The sequence below is a fragment of the Pteronotus mesoamericanus genome, unplaced genomic scaffold, assembly GCF_021234165.1.
Source record: "Pteronotus mesoamericanus isolate MK-2021 breed Mesoamerican mustached bat unplaced genomic scaffold, CSHL_Meso_final scaffold_705, whole genome shotgun sequence".
Lineage (NCBI taxonomy): Eukaryota > Metazoa > Chordata > Mammalia > Chiroptera > Mormoopidae > Pteronotus > Pteronotus mesoamericanus.
Window position 1 is genome coordinate 8,435,547 of NW_026555326.1, and position 20,952 is coordinate 8,456,498.

The 20,952-nt window shown below is 52.6% G+C and overlaps 1 protein-coding gene across 2 annotated transcripts; it reads left to right on the forward strand.

Moving 5' to 3' along the window:
* Positions 1-5,424: 5,424 nt before the first annotated feature.
* IGSF9 (immunoglobulin superfamily member 9) lies at positions 5,425-19,717 on the forward strand. 2 transcript variants are annotated; one of them, XM_054563470.1, is made up of 20 exons: positions 5,425-5,482; positions 5,685-5,873; positions 10,480-10,632; positions 10,900-11,054; positions 11,275-11,392; positions 12,729-12,870; positions 12,973-13,118; positions 13,210-13,352; positions 14,652-14,792; positions 15,288-15,404; positions 15,613-15,763; positions 15,964-16,087; positions 16,308-16,483; positions 16,743-16,993; positions 17,177-17,261; positions 17,348-17,527; positions 17,717-17,759; positions 18,060-18,917; positions 19,194-19,321; positions 19,536-19,717. In XM_054563470.1, exons 1-20 carry the CDS (start codon positions 5,425-5,427, stop codon positions 19,715-19,717), a joined length of 3,540 nt encoding a protein of 1,179 aa, XP_054419445.1. The 2 variants fall into 2 exon arrangements, with proteins under 2 accessions (XP_054419445.1, XP_054419446.1); XM_054563471.1 differs by having other exon boundaries at positions 13,258-13,352.
* Positions 19,718-20,952: the final 1,235 nt, after the last annotated feature.

Consider the following 20,952-nt stretch of genomic DNA (forward strand, 5'->3'; position numbering starts at 1 on the left):
GAAAAAACAACAGGAATCTCTCTTCATTCTTCATGTATCTCAGAGTCAGGCATGTAAAAAGTAAATACAGGAGTGAATGGTCTCTGCACAGCTGGCCCAGGGCTCTCCCCGGAATTTGGCAAAGTCCCTTCTTCTCACCTGCAGTCTCTGAACAGAGACAGGAAACGGTGCCTTGAGGAGGAAGGCTGCGACCCTCAAGGAAGTGGGATATAAGATCAGAGAGGCCCAGGCCTCTTCCTTTGCAGGAAGCCAGGATATCAATCACCTGATAGCACTTTGCAAAGTTTGCTCACTCTTTGAAACAGGCGAAAGCAAACATTTAAGAACCTACTAGTGTCAGGCACTGGGTTAGCACTAGAGAGGGAGAAAAGACAGTTTGCCCTCAAGGAACTTTGTGGGGTGTCTAAAGATAATTACAGTAAAGTGTGATAAGGGCTTTGGTGAAGGTAGGGGAGGGTGTGGTAAGTCGGGTATGGGACGTCCTGGAGGGAAGAACTAAACAGAATTTGACCAGTGATTAGCAGGGAGTCCAGGGAAGGAAGAAAAAGGACAACATAGCCAGACAGCAGATAAAGGGGAAAACACTATGTGAAAGAGCACAGTGAATCCTAGAGCCTGTGAGTCTGCATATTGAGTGTGATAAAGGGGTGGGTGACAAATGAATCCGGAAAGGTAGGCTGTGCCCCTCTGAGAGATTGATGGCTCTGAGGGAATTCAAGGATGAACAAGACAGGCTCCACATGCTCATGGAGCCAGAGTCTCAATGAAAGAGAAGACGGGCATACTAACAGTTACATGACAATCTGGGAGAAACCATACTGCTTTTCTCGTCAGGCCACAGGACCAGAGTTCATGGGCATGTGGTCATCAAAGTTCTTGGAATTGACAACTTTTTCTGATCTTTTTGTCAACAAGCTGAAAATATGTGGGCTACCTGTTACTTTGGTTAAGTTGAATCCTAGTTGGCTAGATGAACTTTACTGGAGAATAATGATTATGGGTTGAAGACAACCTGAGGAAAATCTTTAGTGCTGAGCTTCCGGCACTACGGTTTTTGTTTTCTTGAGGGTTTTTTTTTTTTTAATACCTTTTACAATACATCTGGCATGCTAAGGGAACAAGTTACAGAGCTAGTCTCCTTTTCTTACCAAAAAGCCAACAAGATACATCTGAATCACAGCAAAATGCAGTAATAATTAAACATAAAATAAGCTTCCAGAAAAAAGGATAATATAATAAATATTTAAAAGTTGAAAATCACTTAAACCCCAAGTGTACAAAAAGTTATTTTACTGTTTTAGTAAGATTAGCTTACCCTCAAGAAAATACTGGAGACAGTAGATAAGAAACCTTGGCTCTGACTGGCGTGGCTCTGTTGGTTGAGCGTCCTGCAAAATGAAAGTTCAGAAGGTTGCCAGTTCGACGTCCAGTCAGGGCATATGGCTGGGTCCCAGGTCTGGCACATGCAAGAGGTAATTGACTGATGTTTCTCTCTCACATCAATGTTTATCTCCCTCTTTCCCTTCCGTTCTTTCTAAAACTAAATAAATGAAATCTAATTAAAAAAAAAAAAATCGAAACCTTTGGACCAGAGGTGTAGCCCATCACAGTCTGGAGGAGGGAGCTATTTCGTGCTGGCTGGTGAGGATCCAAGAAGAAAAGATGCTTCAACCATTTTTTCCTAGGCATTCCGACTGGTCTTGCTTTCTTGTGTGTACACTTAACATGTCTTCATTACAGTTTTATCGTTATTAGCTTGGTCTGTTACACTGTTAAGTAATACTGAAAGCTGCCACTTTGGAGAATTTGCTGGAGGGATGGTGGGAGAGGCCATGCCACTGCTCCTGCCTTACCCATCCTCCGGTTTCCCCTCCACGTTTCCACGTCAGGCATCCAGATGTTTATACCTGAGAGAACTTTACAGCAGTGAGTCCCGTTAGAGATGGAATGGTGGTGGGTGGTGAGCTCAGAATGTAGTCGGATTGGGCTACATTCTGATCCCCCGTGGGAGGGTGAACTAGGGGCACTGGTAAGAACAGTGGTTAGACCCATCCTGTAAGGTCTCGCCTGACATTGAGGCTATAATTCCATGAATCAGATGCCTGGCCTACTAAGCTTGAGTCATAGGAGTTCAGATTGTGTGCTGCTTTCAGGAAAGTCTTCCTGAAGGAAGACACAATTGTTTAAGCCTGGTGGGGAAGGCATGACCATGCTGTATCCATCTGTAAGGCTGCACCAAAGTAAGGAAGTAGAAAGCTGGGAGGGGCAGGCATGCAAAAATATCTTTGTACCTGAAATTGAAGTGTCCCAAGGGGTGGGTTGATGAAGTCCAGGTTGGGTCTGAATCGGGCTCTGGCTTTGCCATATCCTAGATGGGAAGCCTTGGGCAAGTTAATTCACCTTGTTCACTAAGCCTAGATTTTCTCACTAGTCACTTGAACCAAACCTTCACAGGGTTTCTGTGTAGGTTCCACAAGTTACAAGCATGGAATCCAGAGTCTGGCACTTGGAAGGGTTCAGTAAAGGAACACATTTCATTTCTCCTCTTTCAATCTCCCGTGTCAAGACGTCTCTCTTTTCTCCTCTCTGGGCCAGTTTCTCTGGATGGTTGGTGCTGGGGGCGCTGCGACAGAGAGGACTTGGCAACCTCAGCAGGGGCGCAGCCTTCCCCCCCACCCCGCCCCCCCGCCCCCGTGCACTGCGGGAAGTGCCTAGGTAGGATCTGGGAGCTAGCCAGCTGCAGACAGGTATTTCCAGTCCGGCTAGAGGAGAAATGGGCGGGGGTGGGGATAGGGATGAGGGAGGAGATCAGAGGAGTCCGGGAGCTGGGTGGATCCCCTGGGAGGAGGGAGGGGAGTCCTACTCCCTGCTGGGTGCTCCTGCCCCAGGCTCAGATTTCACCTCTGGCTGCAGCTTCTGGGGCTCTCTAAACCGTTTAGGGGAGTGGGGGTGAAAAAGACAGCACACCGGAAGGAGGGCGAGCACGGAGCCAGAGGAGGGCCGGCCCCAACGACTCCCGGAGCAAAGGCCCTGACCCACCGCCCCTCCGGCGCCTTTTCACTGCTGGTCGTACCACTATCCACCAGAGGGCGACCTGCCCACACGCAGCCCAGTCCCGCTCGGGGAAAACTACAAGTCCCAGGCCTCCCGGGGGTCGCACCCGCTTCCCCACCTTCTCAGCCTCCATTGGCCGCCGCGGGCGAGGATTGGCGGTCTCCAGGGCGACGGGAGGCGCTCCGGGATTCCGAGCGGGAGGCGGTCCGCCCCCTATTGTGTAGCGAGTGGAGGGGAGCAAAGCTGCTCAGAGCAGGTGAGGGCGTGGGCGTGCTAGAGGGGATGGAATGGGAGTACCGTCTGGGGAATAAAGGTGCCGGAGTCAAGGGGACGGGAGAAAAACGGCCGAGTTTTGCAGAGAAGCGGAATTCTCTGGGGCGCAGAACTAGGGGAGTTCTGGGGAGCAAAGTGGAATTCTTGGTGGGTGGGTGCTCCCTGGGAACTGGAGGAGTTCTGGAGGTAATGCGCGCGCTCGTGTGTATAGTGGGCAGGCTCTTGGTGGGTTCCAAAAGCAAGGAGTTCCAGAGGTCTGGAGAAGGCGAGGGCGAAGGAAATTGGGGGTGGGGCATCAGAAGTGTATTGTGGGCGGAGGCAGGAGAATTATCGGGAGGGAAATTCCGGGGAGTAGTGGATGGGTGCGTGGGTGGGTGGAAATTCTGGAGGACACGGGGAGTTCCTTGAAGTGCAGAGGACCTGATACAATTGGAGATCAGGTTCGAAAAATGGGCTTTTGGGGAGGTGGGACTATGAGAAGTAGAGAGAACTGGAATGGGGATACTGGCAGAATGAAGGAGTGCTGAGTGGAGAAACCAGACAAGTGAAGACATGCGGGGGGCAGAGGAGTTGGAAAATTTTTACGAAAAGCAGAGGAATTCTGGGAAAGCCTGGTTTGCTGAGGTTTTCAGACAACTGAGCCAGAAGAGAACTGGGGGTTCCTCTGCACTTGGGAAGAAATTTGTTGCTGAAGTATGGGAGACCTGGCTAGGAGTAGTAGGGAGCAAGAGGAGTATTTTCCCATGCGTTGTCAGGACCCACAGGGCCATTAAGTGGAGGGAAAGGTCAGGCTGAGAGACTTGGGGGATGTTTTATAGCCAGAGGGGAACTGCCAGGCCAAGAGTGGGGTGGAGACCAAGAGCAGAGTCCACTTGGATTTGCCAGGCCCAAGACAGCACCCCACGCCCAGCCATTACCCTCCATTCGCAGGCCTTACCCTATGGACTCATGGCTCTTTTGGGATTTCATAGAGCATGCCTGTAGGGCTGGAGAAGGGAGATCCTGTAAATCCTGGGTATGGAGGATATTGGAGGCAAGCCAGTGGCAGCAATTAGGGTGAAGCACTTGGGTCAGGGTGTCTAGTGAGGGAGGCTGCCTGGCAGCATCATGAAGAGAAAGTGGCACCAGCTTCGAGCCCTGGGACTTGCTCAGACCTGGAAGGTGCTGCCTGGGTCCCTAATGGTGGGGGAGGCAGCTCTCCCTTTCCCAAGTAACTGACTTGCTGCTAAAGCAGTATTTGGAGGCTGAACAGAGAAAGAGGCACTGGTCCCCAGCTTCCAGGGTTCACAGAGTTCAGGGAAATGGAGCAAGGAATTGTGGGGGAGTCCCCTGGGGACCACTTTCAGGGAGTTCTAATCCATGCTTTGCCCTTGACTGGCTCTGTGCCCCTGAATGAGGCTCTCTGAGACAGTTTCAAAGTCCTTATTTGTCACCAAGGTGGTGGAGACAATACTTGTTCTACCTCCTATATGACACTTTTTTACTAGAATCAGGATTAAGGAAAAGAGAAGGAAGAGGCTGGGTTGTGGGGGCACTAACATCTTCCATACATTCCTGAAAATTTGCTCTGAGTGTGTAGGAACTCCCAGTTTCCTCCTCCCTCAGTTTTTTGAGAACCTTAGTAACCTGACTTCCCCCAGAATTCCTCTGCATTTCTAAGACCTGCCCCCTTTCCTGTCTTGACCTGTTTAGCACTTCCTCAGTCTCCCGTTGCTCTCACCCCAGGTCTTATTCCCCAAGGGGTGGGTGTCAAGATCTCTGGTCTCCTGTGACCCTTTCTCCTACTAATCTGCTTCATCTCTTTTCTCTCCCTTTGTTTTCCTCCTAGCTTTTCTCTAACTGTGGGATTTCTCTTAGTTTCTGATATTGGCCAACTCTGCATATCACCTTGCCTTTGGCATTTAGATCTGGCGGTGCTCCAGAGAACAGCTTCATCAGGTGTTTCCTGAGCCAAGCACTAACTGTCCAGAAGAGTACGAGCTGAAACCTGTTACCTGATCACAAGGATTGGCTGCACTTGCTGGGCTGTGGCCATCCCAGGCCCCTCCACCTTGCCCCCTGTGGATAGGGGGGGCCGGGTGAGCAGGCAGCTGGGCTATGGTTTGGTGCCTCAGTCTGGCCATCCTCAGCCTGATCATCAGCCAGGGGGCTGACGGTGAGCTAGACTCAAGAACTCCTTGTGAGCTTGGGGTGGGGGCATTCCACAGGGGTTCTCTGTTAGCATGTGAGGGTTCTGGAGAAGTTGAGGGTTCCCTCAATTACTCAGAGTCCTAGGGAGCCCCCTGAGACGCTGATGGGACTTCCCCTCCCAGCCCTGATGTGGGTCTCTGCTGTCCCTCATGCTACCCACCATGCAGGTCGAGGGAAGTCTGAGGTGGTACCGGTGGTGGGCAGGGCTGGGGAGAGTGCTGTGCTGGGCTGTGACCTGCTGCCCCCTGCTGGCCGGCCCCCCCTGCACGTCATTGAGTGGCTGCGCTTTGGGTTCCTGCTGCCCATCTTCATCCAGTTCGGCCTCTACTCTCCCCGAGTGGATCCTGATTACGTGGGTAAGATCTACAGGTCAGAGGGATGACCAACAAAGAATAGCTGGGGCAGAGGTCCTCCTTAACTCTGTCCCTGCTCTGACCTCACCTCCAGCTCCACTGCTTCAGTCCTGCTTAATAAACATGGCTGTGCTTCCAAGCCACGTTTACACACATGCGCTCACACATTCACACATTCTCACACACACTAACATATTTGCTGTCTAAAACACCACGTGGTCTCTTCTGAGGGAGATCCTGCAGTCCTGTTTCAAGTATCCAACTTAATTCTCTAATTGCTTTTCTAGATCTCATCATGAAGCTTCACAGACTCCATCCTCATCTTCCCTGGTCTCCCCATGTGGCCTTGTCCTGGTCCCTCCTGGCTTTGCTATCAACTCACTCCCCTGCCCTCTCCCTCCTTCACTGTCTTTGATGCTAGTCTGGGGGTTCTAGGCCTATAGAGCCTGGGCTAAGGGCAGGAGTGTGGGTGGGTCTATGACCTCTCTGCTTCTCCAGGGGGAATCAGCCTGATTTTTAGTATAGAACATGTGCACCAAGCTGGGGAGGGCCAGGTTCCCAAAAGAATAGCGAATGAAAGGGGCTGGGCTGGGTTCCTGCTTCAAGTGGCTCCTGTATGGACTTTAAAATTGTGTATAGGCCTCCCTAGCCTCAGCTGGCTCCCTCAAAAGGCTCAGTCAGCTTCCTCTTAATCCTGGCTGGAGCCTTAATCTGAGGGGTTTAGTGCAGGTCTCCTGTCAGTGTAGGAGGGCCTAAGGTTGGGTCCTTTAAGAGCTAAGGAGGGGAAGCCCAAGAAACGCCAACTGGGGAGGTCATCGATGGTGGGAGGGAGGCTTTCCTTTTTCCCTCTTTAATTTGAATCCTGAAGAAGCCATAGGATTGGTTGAGCTCTCACTGAAGGGCCAAGCAAAGGGGAGGAGGCTGTCCAAGGGAAGGGTTTATTTTCAAACTGGGGGCAGTTGTTGGCAAACAGCCTAGTGGGAGCACATATGTCTACACAGGCCCCCTGAGAATTGATGAAAGTGGGCCTTGCTTAAAACAAGTGGAGAGAAAGTGGCCATGCCCACCAGCCCTCCCCTCCTGCTTCTCTGCCTGCCACCTGGAAGGGGTGTAGGCTGAGTGACTGATGCTGGGAAGTTGCAGAAGATGCCTGACTAAAGCAAGAGAGGAGAGGAGGGAGAAGGGCTTTTACTGGGACTCCCCCAGGCAGATGTGCAACTCTTCCCCTTCCCTCTGCCTCCTGCCCTGTATTGAGGTCTGGCCAGAAACTTTGCTACCTGTGGGATTTCTTTTCTGCCTTCCAGAGCTGTGAGCAGCAACCTCTGGGGCTTTCTTCCTACCCTTTGTGTCCACTCTGCCCCCTGTCTGGAGCTCCTGCTTGGGCCAGAGCTAGTGTGCAGAGTCACGTCCCTGGGGGAGGTGGTCCCTGGGGGAGGTGGTCCCTGGGGGAGGTGGTCCTTGGGGGAGGTGGTCCTTGGGGGAGGTGGTGGTGAGGGGGAGCCCCTATGCCCATTAACTCTTTACTGCCTCCCAGTGTGGAAGCGACCTCTCATCCTTTGTGTAGGGGACTCAGAACTGCTGTTACTAGGCAATGGGAGGTGGAGGTTACTAAGGACAATGCTATCCTGTCATAAACCCTCTTGGCAAGTGAAGGGTTGATGGCCTGGGACTGTTTGTGAGGCTGAAGCCTAGAATGTAGGAGGAACCATGGAAGTGACAGTGACTGGAGCTTTAGGGACTGTACTGAAGGGCAAGTGTCCAACCACTGAGGATTCTAGAACCAGTCTAGTTGAGGAGACTGGATTTATAGACTGTTATGAAAGTAATAAAAAGCAGTAAACACCAGCTAGGACTAAATACTAGGGTTAAGTTAGCCATTGTGTGTGGAACATCAGCATGGACAGAGTATCTACATGGTGTGAAATGTGATCAGGCTTCAGATTTGGAAAGAGAGGTGTGCCTTATTCTACTTCACCTTTCCTGGGGTGGGCCTTAGGCCAGTGCTTCTAATCAATGGGACCCGCTTTTGGTTTTAGACTTTTGTGCTATATCCCTTGGGAGTTTCAAGGTGCCCCAAATGACAGAAGGGACGTGAGTTTTCTCTCTGTCCTGGGTTGTTTGATACAAATCAGTTATCCCATTCTGCTTTAGAACACCCGTGCTCCATGTAGTCATCTCCCTTTACTGCCTTTTGTCCTTCAAAATCATATTCATAGCCAAAGCTTCCTGGAAGCCTTCTGTATTCTTTTTGCTCCATAGTCTCTTGGAATATCTGGGCACAGTTAGCACCATATTTTAAACTGTGTATATGTGAGTTTGCACTTGAACATGAGTATGGGTTCCCTGCCTCCTGAGAGCTTGTGAGAGCTGGGATATATCTCCTGCTTCCTGTATACATCCCTGCATTCCAGGAGGTCTCAAGTCCATCAGTCTTTGGCACTGTGGGTGGAGAGTGGGCCTCCAAGGAGGTAGACTTAGGACTCAGGTGGAGTCAGGACTGCCCACCCTGGCCACCTTGTTTTTCTGTAATGGGTCTAGTAGTCCATAGCTTACAGAAAAGTTAGGATATGCAGTATGCTTCACTGGATGTTCTAGTTAACACAACACACATTTGGAACTGTTACCCACTGGCTACCAACATCCTAGAGTGAGAGCACACTCCACTTCAGCACTGAAGTGTGTTCAGTGCTGAGTACCTTGAGGTTGACATGATACTAATACCAGTGTGCAATGGAGAATATGACCATCTGGAGAAAGAAGGCCTGGCTTTGTCACTTATTAGTCATGTGATTTTGGAAAGAAGCTTAACATTAGTTTCTTCCTCTATAAGGGGATTTTTGAGGGGTTAACAGTACGTAATGTTGCATGGCCCATATTCAACATCAATTTCTCTTTCTTCTGCCTTCTTTTTAGCTCTTGAAGATCACCACAGGGAAAAGTTAATATCACATATCAGTTAGAGGACAATGCAGTCTATGGCCAGGTAGATTAGGGTTACTGAGGAATCTCACTGGTTGGTGGAAGGGTGTGATTATGTTAAATATTTACCTTCAAGGCCTAGGCTTAATGTCCTAGGTGGGGATATAAACACCAAGCCCTTTAAGCAGGTCCACCCTTAGAGAATCCACACCCCTGTACTTTATATTTGAGAGAAAAAAAGACCCTGCCTACAATCACCCAGCTGGCCTCTACTGGACATTCTTAGATGGCATTAGGGGCACTGTAGGTTTAGATTCTAGTTGAGAAAGATCATCTAGAGGTACAATGGAACCAAACTGGAGGGGGTGAGTGCACAAACAGCTTTAGAATTTCTAGTGTTAGGAAGGGCTAATTTGGGGCACAGTCTGGTTGGTTTGAGTGGGCACAATGCAAAGGGTCTTGTATCCTTTATCCATATGAAAGATCAAGGAGGGTGGACAGCTGATGAGTGTGGAGGGCTAGGTTGGAGGAGACCTCAGTAGGCTGTTGGGAGTAGTGCAGGTGAGAGATACCCAGGACTAAACTAAGGTGAAGGTGGTAGAGAAGGGACACATATTTAGGAGGTGGAATTTGGAAGACTTACTGATCAAACAGAGGGAGAAGTCATGGAGAGAAGAAGAGGTGAAGCCAGGTTCCTGGTAGGGTAACTTGGTACATGGTGTTACTGTTCACTGATGGAAAGGAAAGGGAGATGGTGTGTTATCAGGTATGGGACAGGGCTAGGATTGAATGCAGGCTGCCGATTTCAAATCTTGAGTTCATTTACTTGTTCACCAGTTTTTGTCTGAGCACCTGCTGATGCCAGGCCCCATGTTGCCTGCCCTCTCTTCATGATCTCTTCCTTCCACCCCACCCAGATTTCTCTCATTTTATAGATGGGTACACTGGAGTTGAGATTAGTAACTTGTCCAGGGGACTATACAGCAGAGCTGCTGTTTTTTCTAGGTTGCACTGCCAGGGACCCATGAAGCTGTTTGAGGTGTAGGGCTGTCAGGGGAGGTGCTGAGAGATTTGGGGGCACCTCTGTCTCAACCTGGTGGTGTGGTGTGTATGCTGACTGAGGGTGGGAATGTGATGTCTGCCTGTTGATGAGCTGTAGTCAGCTGGGGCTTGGGGTGCCCTGGCGTGTGAGGGCATTTGTGAGGAAGCTGCTGACCTTGCTGCCTTGGGGAGCTGGACTCTGGCCACCCAAAGGCGCTTAGACCACTGATAATAGCCCTGAGGGATTAGGGGCTTTGATAGGGTAGGTCTGGGTGTCTCCTCAGGCCCCAGACACTGCTGAGGCTTCTGTGGACAGTCGTCTGGTAGCAGGTGTACTCATGGGATCCATACCCTCTTGCCCTACAGAAAGCCTAGGGATGGGCAGATCCTGAAAGAATCCAAGGATACTTAGTGTTGGCTCTTCGATCTGTTCCCCCTAACAGTTCTGAGCTGTCTACCTATTTAGCTCTGGGTTTCTCCTCCTGGACCGAGTTTCTGCTGCTGAAAGGCAGGTGTGATCAGAGGGGCTGCCCTCACTACCCTCTGTGACTCTGGACCACACTCTTAACAGGGTAACTGGGAGAGACTGGTCCTGTTTTTGACCTCTGAGAATGACCATTGTGACCCTAATTCAGGACTCCTCCTCCAGGGAGAGTCCGGCTGCAGAAGGGGGCATCTCTGCAGATTGAGGGGCTCCGGGTGGAAGACCAGGGCTGGTACGAGTGCCGCGTGCTCTTCCTGGACCAGCACAGCCCCGAAGATGATTCTGCTAATGGCTCCTGGGTGTTCCTCACAGTCAATTGTATGAAGCTGGGAGCTGGATGTTGGGACCTCTGGGTGGTGGTGGGAGGAGCAGAGAGCAGTTCCACTGCCCCACCCTTGCTGACACCCTTATTTGCTCTCTCTGTTTGCATTCTGCCCCTCCCATCCCTTGAGTGCAGCAGATAGGGTGGTCTTGGGCTGGGGGTTCCTCTGACGCTGGGTGGGGTGAGGGCTGCAGCCCTCATCTTTCTCTCTGCCTCAAGCTAATATCCCCCCCTAGCAGCCCTTGATGCCTCCCTCTTTACAGCGCCCCCTCAGTTCCTGGAGACGCCTCCCCAGGTGCTGGAAGTTCAGGAACTGGAGCCCCTGACCTTGCGTTGTGTGGCCCGTGGCAGCCCCCAGCCTCATGTGACTTGGAAGCTCCGAGGACAGGACCTCAGCCAGGGCCATGGCCAGATGCAGGTGAAGCGTGTTGTTGGGCCGGGTGGTCCAGATAGAGTCTGAGGAGGCTGGTGGAGGAGCTGGGAGAGGGGCTGAGGGACGGAGCTGGCAAAGAAAGGCCTGAGGAGGGGCCTTGCCTCTGTGTCCTGAGTCCGGAGTGCTGCCCCCTCTGCTGGCCAGCCTTGGAAGTGCAGGGCCTGAGGCTTGCTGGAGAAGGTTGCCCCCTCAATTCCTACCTTAGGTGCAGAACGGGACGCTGTGGATTCCACGGGTAGAGAGAGGCAGCTCTGGGATCTACACCTGCCAAGCCTCCAGTACTGAGGGCAGCACCACCCACACCACCCAGCTGCTTGTGCTAGGTGCTTTCTGGGGGAAGGGTTGGGAACTGGAACACCTTTGTGTGAGGCCTGACTTGTGGCTGGGGGTGCACATGGCTGGAGAGTGAGGGAACTCCCAATGCAGGCTGTTCCTCTAAAATTAGCATGTTAAATTTTAAAAGGATCGGTTAACAGACATTTAGTGCAAAATGATGTGGTATAGTGGAAAGAGCATGGGTGCTAGTGTCAGATCATGAGCCATGTGACCCTCTAACCCCCGGTTTCCCCATTATATTAAGAGATTCCTATCTACTACCACAAATTCTAGGACTGTGATAAGAATTTAATAAGTGATCAGCACATAGTAATTCCTGGCCAAGACCTTCCCTTTAGAAGGAAAGCTGAGAAATAGAAGGCCTGGACTCTGCCTTTATAGAGTTTCTCATTTGTGTGGGGAAAGTAAGACCAATTAGGACCTGTGGTTCTCTGGGAAATGCAGTGTTGGGTAATGGTTAAGGGCAAAGTTTATGGTGCTGACAAGACCTGAATGTGAATCTTATCTTCCCTGCTGACCTTAGGAAAGTCACACCTCACAACCTCTCTGCTTCTGAGCCTTTATTTCTTCATGTATCAAGTGGAGACAGTAATTCCTACTACAGAGGCTCTTCTGAGGGTTAAATGAGATGATGAAGTGCAGTGCTTAGCAGAGTCCCTACCGGCCTATTATTCATTACTCATGTGGTAGGAGCCCTCGGTGCAGTGGCAGAAGTTAGAGCAGGGGCTCTGTGGCTTGACCAGGCTCTTGGGAAGAGCATTCCATGCTGGGGGTTCAGAGAGCAAAGGCCTGGGGACAGGGGTGAGGTTGGCATAGGGCACAGCGAGCTGCCCACACTGACTTGACAGGAGTTGTTCCTAAGGTTCAACATACAAAAAGATGGTTGGCCAGGCAGGGAGTGGTTGGATTAGGAGGGCTGGGTCTAGAAGTGGAACTTCAAGTGGTAGGAGACAGCAGCTGTTGTGGGTTCTTGAGCAGAAATTGCTGTGGCCAAAGAATAAATGGCCATTTAATGCATGGATGGCCATCAGTGGGAGAGGTTGGGGAGCCTGGGGTAAGGTACTGGGTACCTAGATTAGGAGAGGAAACATAGAGGTAATTTGAGATGTGGCAGGTGAGGGGTATGGAGTGTAAGTGAGTGGAGACTTAAACCTGATACTCCTCCCTAAGACACACTCACATGCACAGAAAGAGCTTCTAGGCAGGAGAAACTCAATGAATGAGCATTCCCGAGAGCAGGTCCAGGAGGAACAGTAGAAGTGAACTTAGGTTTCTCTGAAGACTGTGGGTTGAGATGCTTCCTCCCCTTGTGCTCCCCCATAGGACCCCCAGTCATCATTGTGCCCCCCAACAACAGCACGGTCAACACCTCCCAGGATATTTCATTGGCCTGCCGGGCTGAGGCGTACCCTGCTAACCTTACCTATAGCTGGTTCCAGGATGGCGTCAATGTCTTCCACATTAGGTGGGGCTCTGAAGGATGGGGGTAGGGAACTGGTGGGCAGTCTTTGAGGAACGTCTTGGCTGAGCAAGGCCTGGATGCTTCCCCACACATGCCGTTCCACAGCCGCCTGCAGTCACGAGTGCGGATCCTGGTGGATGGGAGCCTGTGGCTAGAGGCTGTCCAGCCTGATGATGCTGGTCTCTACACCTGTGTGCCCAGCAATGGCCTCCTACACCCACCCTCAGCCTCTGCCTACCTCACTGTGCTCTGTAAGCCTGACCCCAGGTCCCCTGAAAGCCTGCTCTCTTCCCCTGGCCAGGCCAACCTCATCCTGCATAATTTGTCACTGTTTCCCCCCAGACCCAGCTCAGGTGACAACGATGCCTCCTGAGACACCCCTTCCCATAGGCATGCGCGGGGTGATCCGCTGCCCAGTTCGTGCCAACCCCCCACTGCTCTTTGTCAGCTGGACCAAGGATGGGCAAGCCCTTCAGCTAAATAAGGTACAGGCTTACAGGCTTTGGGCAAAGGAATGAAGGTCTCAGCCTGTTTTTGTTTTTGTTTTTTTTCCTGTCAGGAGAGCCGGGGTGGAGTTAGTTCAGTTTAATTCAGTTCACTTACTAGAACATGCACTTAGTTCCAGGTGCTGTGCAGAGTGTTGCATGTGGAGCAGGAGCAGTGAGATTCCATGCTTAAGGAGGTCACAGCCTAGAAGGGGGAGGGACAGCGACGGAGACACTTTGCTGGAAGGCCAGGCATGAAGTGCCTTCGTGTTAGGGACTGGTTTAGAATAGATCAGCTGTAGTCTGGGACTTTGGTGATAGGCCTTGTAGGGTGGACAAGCATTCCATGCAGAAACCAGGGCTCAGAGGCAAAAAGCAATATAGTATGTCTATGATGTAATGAATCATCCGTCTTGGGAGTACCTGTGTGGATGTGAGTGGTACGGAGACAGCTGGAAAGACAGGTTGGTGCCAAAAAGAACAACTCTAGATGCCAAGTTAACATTACCTCATTCCAGGAGATTGGGATCTTTTGTTTGTCTGCAAAGACTATAAATTCCTTGTGGGCTAGTATTGCATCTTGTAATCCTAGTGTCCCCAGGGCTTCTTCAATAATAGTACTCAATAAGTTTTTGTTGAATGTTAAAAGAAAAAAATCTAAAGGCAGTTGGAAGCAGTGAAGTTGCTTGAGCAATGGTGTGATAGCATCATACCTGTGAGCAGGAGTTAAGTTTGTTGAATGGAATGGAGGGGGAGAGAGTGGGCAAGGGAGACGGGTTCTTGGGCTGTTGAAATGGTCCAGATGAGAGATTATGTAGCCTGAATTAGAGAGGAGGACATGAAGGTGGATTGGTCTCACATCTAGACAACAGGCCTTCTTTAGGAAGATAGACCTGGTGAGCAAGTAGATGGAGGAGTGAGGAGTTAGATGTTAGTGAGGAGAGTGGGGCCTTTAATGCAGAAGTAGGGAAGCCAGGAAAAGGATCTGATTTGGGGTGGAAGATGCTGAATTTAGTCATGGAGTGCTGGGAAGATGAACAGATGAAGCCCCAGCAGGCAGAAAGCCCCCATGCAGCTCAGTTGTAGGGTGTTCGCCCTGTATTCCCTGGAGTTGTGCAGTCCTGGCCTTCACAGCCATTTCAAGTGGCCCCTCTCTAAGAAAGTGAGACAGAGGATTGGAATGCAGAGAGGTCAGGCCTAGAAAGTAGAGCTGTGGTATCTTCATAGTTGTGGGCTTCTTGTACCTGCCCTCACTTGTCTTGCATCTGCTGACCTCTCATGATCATGTCTTCCCTACAGTTCCCTGGCTGGTCCCAGGGCCCAGAAGGCTCACTGGTCATTGCCCTGGGGAATGAGGACGTTCTGGGAGAATACTCCTGCACCCCCTACAACAGTCTTGGCACTGCAGGGCCCTCCCCAGTGACCCGTGTGCTGCTCAAGGTGAGGCTCAGGGTGAGCCAGCAGTAGTGAGTCATGTGGCTGAAGATGCACTGTGTGGACAACTGACTGGTAGAGGGATGTGTTGGGGGGCTTCCAAGTCTGTGTTTCCTGTGGTAGTCACAGCAGCAGCTGTCAGATGCCATCCCGAATTTTATTTATTTATTTATTTATTTATTTATTTATTTATTTATTTTGTGGAGATGGTGCTAGGGAAATGGAACATTAAGTCACACAGCACATCCACAATCAGATACTCTTTCCACCCCTATTCTCACTAACGTTGACCACATCACCTCCCTCTCTGGGGGTGTTCTGTAGGGGCCTAAATACTTCCAGAGAGGCCTCCAAGCCCCTCAGTGTTTTCTGTCCCACCAGGGAATAGAGACATGGAACTAGGGAGACAGAGATGAGGCTTAGATGTGGTGGGACTGGGAGCCCCAGAAAGGGCACATCACTATGAGAGAGGCCCTTCCCAATGCCAACTCTGGCTTGCAGGCCCCCCCAGCTTTTCTAGAACGACCCAAAGAAGAATATTTCCAAGAAGTTGGGCGGGAGCTACTCATCCCCTGCTCTGCCCAAGGAGACCCTCCTCCTACTGTCTCTTGGGCCAAGGTAAGGCTCTTGAGTCTGCTTTGCCTGTATTCTGCCCAATACACCCCTGACCCTTTGTGTCCCTGTTCATTTTGTGAGAAGGAGGATGTGGGAAGGGAAAGGTTCTCAGAGGCAGGGTGGGGAGGAAGCTGGAGCTGCCTGGAGAGACGTGGCGCCCTTGGTGAGGGGTGGCTGCGTGTGTCCTCAGGGCTGACCAGTGGTTCCGTAGGTGGGCCGGGGGCTGCAGGGCCAGGCCCAGGTGGACAGCAACAGTAGCCTCATCCTGCGACCATTGACCAAGGAGGCCCATGGGCACTGGGAGTGCATCGCCAGCAATGCTGTAGCCCAAGTGGCCACCTCCACGAATGTCTACGTGCTGGGTTAGTGGCCACATAGCTGGCTGTGGGCTGCAGGAAGCCACATGGGACAGGAGATGGGGAATCAGTTTTGGAGGCTCAGATGGGGATTGTGGGTGGGGGATCCCTGGAATGATGGGTGGAGGACAGAGGCTCTGGGCTCCCCTTAGTTCTTTACGTTTCCTCAGGGTCCGTAATCCCTCCTTCCATTCCCTCCTACCCAGGCACCAGCCCCCATGTTGTCACCAATGTGTCTGTGGTGCCTTTGCCCAAGGGCGCCAATGTTTCCTGGGAGCCTGGCTTTGATGGTGGCTATCTGCAGAGATTCAGCGTCTGGTATACCCCGTTGTGAGTGACCTGCGGGCCACTCCTCTCTTCCCTGCCCTGATTCCCTCTGCCTTTTCTCCCACCCTCTATCCCTGCCCTGCACCAGCTCTGCTGCCTGATTTACTGAGAATCTTTAGGTGAACCTGAATAGAGGAGGGGAGGAGAGAGGCCAGCTCTCTGGACTCCAAGCTTTCTAGTCTTCCTAGTTGATGAGGTACCCCCATTTCGTCATGTCCTCCAGGGCCAAGCGTCCTGACCGAGCCCACCATGATTGGGTGTCCCTGGCAGTGCCTGTGGGGGCTGCTCACCTCCTTGTGCCAGGGCTGCAGCCCCACACCCAGTACCAGTTCAGTGTCCTAGCTCAGAACAAGCTGGGAAGTGGGCCCTTCAGCGAGATCGTCCTGTCTGCCCCTGAAGGTGAGGGACCTCTCACCCCAGAGCAGCAGATAAGGATGGGGAAGGGCTGGCAGGAAAAGCCCCGATATGGGAGGATCTGGGTGGGAGGGGGCAGAGGTACTGAGCAGCTTGGGACCTAGAGGAATTTGTGGAGGATGATCCACATTTGTCTTTAGGGGCTCTGGGAAAATGATTGGGCACTGGGGGTTGTAGAAAACCAGGGGAAGTGGGGAAGAGCACTGGAAATCCTGTTTCTACCATGCCTGCCTATCCCATTCAGGACTTCCTACCACACCAGCTGCCCCCAGGCTTCCTGTGACAGAGATGGCACCTCACCTGTCCCCTCCCAGAGGTCTGGTGGCAGTGAGGACACCCCGGGGGGTACTACTGCATTGGGATCCCCCAGAACTGGTCCCTCAGAGACTGGATGGCTACATCCTAGAGGGCCGACAAGGCTCCCAGGGCTGGGAGGTGCTGGACCGGGCCGTGGCAGGCACAGAAATGCAGTTGCTGGTGCCTGGCCTTATTAAGGTTAGTGTGGGAGGTGGGCACAGGGGTTCTGTGGCTCTCCAGGCACCAGTTCCATTCCTCTATTCTGATCTTCCCGGCTTCCTACTTCACCCTAACCTCCCAAATACTGTGTCTTTCCAAATGGGGTTGGGGTGGGTGGTCAGGCTGGGCCCTGACCTCCTTCCTGGACCCCCTCACTCCCAGGATGTTCTCTACGAGTTTCGCCTTGTGGCCTTGGCTGGTGGCTATGTCAGCAATCCTAGCAACTTGGCCAATGTCTCCACTTCTGGTGAGAACGTGGAGGGAGGGCCGAGGCTGGGCACTCTGAGCCCACTGAGTCTGGACACTGACCCTCCCTCCTGGCCTCTTCTGCAGGTCTAGAGGTCTACCCATCACGCACCCAGCTGCCAGGCTTCCTGCCACAGCCTGTACTGGCCGGCGTTCTCGGTGGGCTCTGCTTCCTAGGGGTGGCTGTCCTTGTGAGCATCCTAGCTGCTTGCCTAACTAGCCGGCACAGGGCTGCTCGTCATCGCCACCGCAAGCACTTCCACCAAGGTAGGGCCAGCTCCCATCAGAGCCTCCTACGTGGAGGAAAGCCCTCCCTCCTCCATCTTGCACCCTGCCTTGCCTACTCTATTCCCAGCCAGATGGGGCTGGGCACTTGTTCTTGGGTGAGGGTCTGAGTCTGGGGCCCTGGAGGGCCCTGGGTTTGCCTGTGTCACCTCTGGTTCTCCTGCCTTGCAGATCCACCTCTTATCTTCTCTCCACCCCGGCTGTCAGCTCCACTGTAAGTCCCTCCTGCCTCCCCACAGTGTACCCCTATTCTCGGTTTCCTTTTCTGCATCTCAGGATGGGAGTCCTGGGAGGTGGAACAGAAGTGAGAGGGAGGTGAGGATGTGTTTGCAGAGCCCCAGCCTAGGGGTGGTCCAGTGTTGCATATGCCCCCCTCCACCTGTCCATGTGGGTCCTTTTTCACTTGCTTTCCCAGCTCTACTCTGTTGTGTACCAGACCTGTCCAGGCCTGAGGCTGGTTCTTGGGAGAGAGGCTAGCCCTTACCACAGGCCCTGATCTCTTGTCCTTCCATAGGTCTGCTCCAGGCTCAGGCAGTCCTGACAGCATGGCCAAGCTGAAGCTCCAGGCTTCCCCAGTCCCAAGCATGTGCCAGAGTCTGCTCTGTGGGGAACCTACTAGACCCCCCAGCTCCCCTCCAGATCCTTCACCTAGCTGGGGGCCCTTGCCCCTGGAGCCCATTTGCCGGGGGCCAGATGGGCGCTTTGTGATGGGACCCAGTGTGGAGATCCCCCAAGAAAGGTCAGGCCCTGAGCAGGTCGAACCTCGGACCCCGGCCCACTGTCAAACCAAGTCCTATGACTGCAGCAGCAGCCCCAGTGGGCTGCCCCATCCCCTCTGCATTGCAGACATCAGCCCTGTGGGGCCCTCTCCGGCATCCTCACCCAGTCCCCTGCCAGGTACAGGACCCCTGCTCCAGTACCTGAGCCTGCCCTTCTTCAGGGAGATGAATGTGGATGGGGACTGGCCCCCTTTTGAGGATCCTGGTTCTGCTGTACCCCCAGATTACACAGACATTCAACCCTGCCAGACCTCACCTCTCCTTCAATCCCTGGACTCCCCCCCGGGGTCCCCCAGAGCAGTACTTCCTGGAGCTGTAGTTCGGACTGGGGCTGCCGCAGAGCCTGCCTACACAGCGCTGGCTGACTGGACACTGAGGGAACGGCTGCTGTCAAGCCTTGTCCCTGCTGCCCCTCGGGGCAGCCTCACCAGCCAGAGCAGTGGGCGGGGTAGTGCCTCTTTCTTTCGGCCCCCCTCCACTGCTCCCTCAGCAGGAGGCAGCTACCTCAGCCCCACTCCAGGAGACACCAGCAGCTGGGCCAGTGGCCCTGAGAGATGGCCCCGAAGGGAGCATGTTGTGACAGTCAGCAAGAGGTAAGGGCAGTCCCTGCCCACCCCTGCCCTAACCCTAGTCCAGCCTGTTGTCTCAGATTTTCTCCCCACCCCTTTCCTGATACCTTCTGCCTTCTCTGTTCACTCCCACCTTGGGGCCAAGAGACCTTGTCTCCCTTCAGAAGATTTGGCCTGAAGTCCAGGAATCCTCAGGGGAAATCATGGCCCTTTCTGAATTTAGGAAGCCCAGGTTTCAGCTTTTCTGGCCACCCTGTATTCTCTCTTCCACCCACCCCACACATTTGTCCCTTTTTACAGGAGGAACACATCTGTGGATGAGAACTATGAATGGGATTCAGAACTCCCTGGGGACATGGAATTGCTGGAGACTCTATACTTGGGCTTGGCTGGCCCTCGACCCCGAGCTGAAGCTGAGTCAGAGCTAGGTGTGTGAGCTCTCCAGAAAGGCAGGCACTCCTGGCCTTGCTGGTCCATGTTCTGTCACAGCCTTAGGACCAAGTCTGTTCCCGCTTGGGCCTGAGGCCCCAGGCTCTCTCCACTTGCTCCCTTAGTTCATCTGACCTGCCGGCCCTGCGAGCTTCATGGTGCCAGTGAACCTCAAGACTTTTTTCCTCTCAATGTTCTGTCCTCCTCTTGCAGGTACGAAGACTCCAGAGGTGGGCTGCCTCCTGAACACGGCCCATGCTCCTGGCCCTGAGGCCCGCTGTGCTGCACTTCGGGAGGAATTCCTGGCCTTCCGCCGCCGCCGAGATGCTGCTAGGGCCCGGCTACCAGCCTATCGGCAGCCAGTCCCTCATTCTGAACAGGCCACTCTGCTGTGAACGCCCTAATGTGAGTCAGGGTGAAGGTACATGGACCCTGCAAAGGAGGCCCCAACAAGATCTAGCTCCAGCCTAGGAAACTGCCCCTGCCCCTTTGAGGCCCAGGCATAGACGCTGACTGGGCTTGGGTGGGCATGGGTGGGCATGGTGTGGGACATATGTGCTGAGCCCCTAGAGCCTGGGGACTAGAACGGGGATCCTAGGCCTACCAAAGTGGGGGGTGTGTGTGTGTGCACATGCACAGTGCTCACGGTCTGGGTAAGGTTTTATACGGGTGAATAAAGAAATCTGGAAAATGTTTCTATGTTGTCTGGTAAATCTGAGACAGAGGTGGGAAAATCTTGAACCCTTAAAAAGAGGGAACTCTTCCTAAATGAATGGAGGTGCATTCACTATCCATTCAAAAAGCGTTTATTGAGTGCCTCCTGAAGTTCACTAAGTCATGCCTTTGCCCTTGGGGACTTTCTTGTCAGTGAGGCAGACAAGTAAAATACTTATAGTATGATGCAGTAAGTTCTGTGATAAAGCAGTATTGGTTATTGTGGTAGCACAAAGGGGAGTCAACACAATGAATGCTTATAACATGTTCTGGGACAAATGCTTCATGTGGGGGAGCCTCGGAGTTTTTAGAGTGAGAACAATGACAGCTAGTAGCTGAGCACCCCCCATGTGCCAGCACTGCTCTAAGATCCTTACCATCTATTGGTTAATCTCTACAACTGAGGTAGGTAGTCTTATTAGACTAGGGAACTGAGGGGTCCAGTGCTTTAGTAATTTGCCCACAAGTCAATGACAGTGGGTGTGGTGCAGAGCAGGTGAAAATCAGTCAAGGGAAGAAAAGCTGTCCAGGCAGAGGAAAAGCCTGTGTGAAGGCACAGGGGTAAAAACAGGCTTCTAAGGAATGACCTGGAGGCACTGAAATTTAGGGTGGTAGGATTGGGGAAGGGAGAATAAAAGGTGAGAGGACACTAGTTGATGCCCTTAAAAACCAGGCACAATAGGCTCCTACCATACATAAAGAACTCCATTAGTGGATGTAAGCGGGGACTCAGCCCCAGAGGACTTCTCAGCTGAAGCCTGAAAGTGGGGAGCATTTCAGCCCCCAAAGTGCTGTCCTCCACTCTCAGCTGGAACTGTGAGCCTCCTCAGCTGGAGCCTCCTGTTTTGAGCTCTCCAGGATTACGGAGAGATGCCAAGTCATAGAAGATGAAAGGGAGTGCAGTCAAGATCTGAGC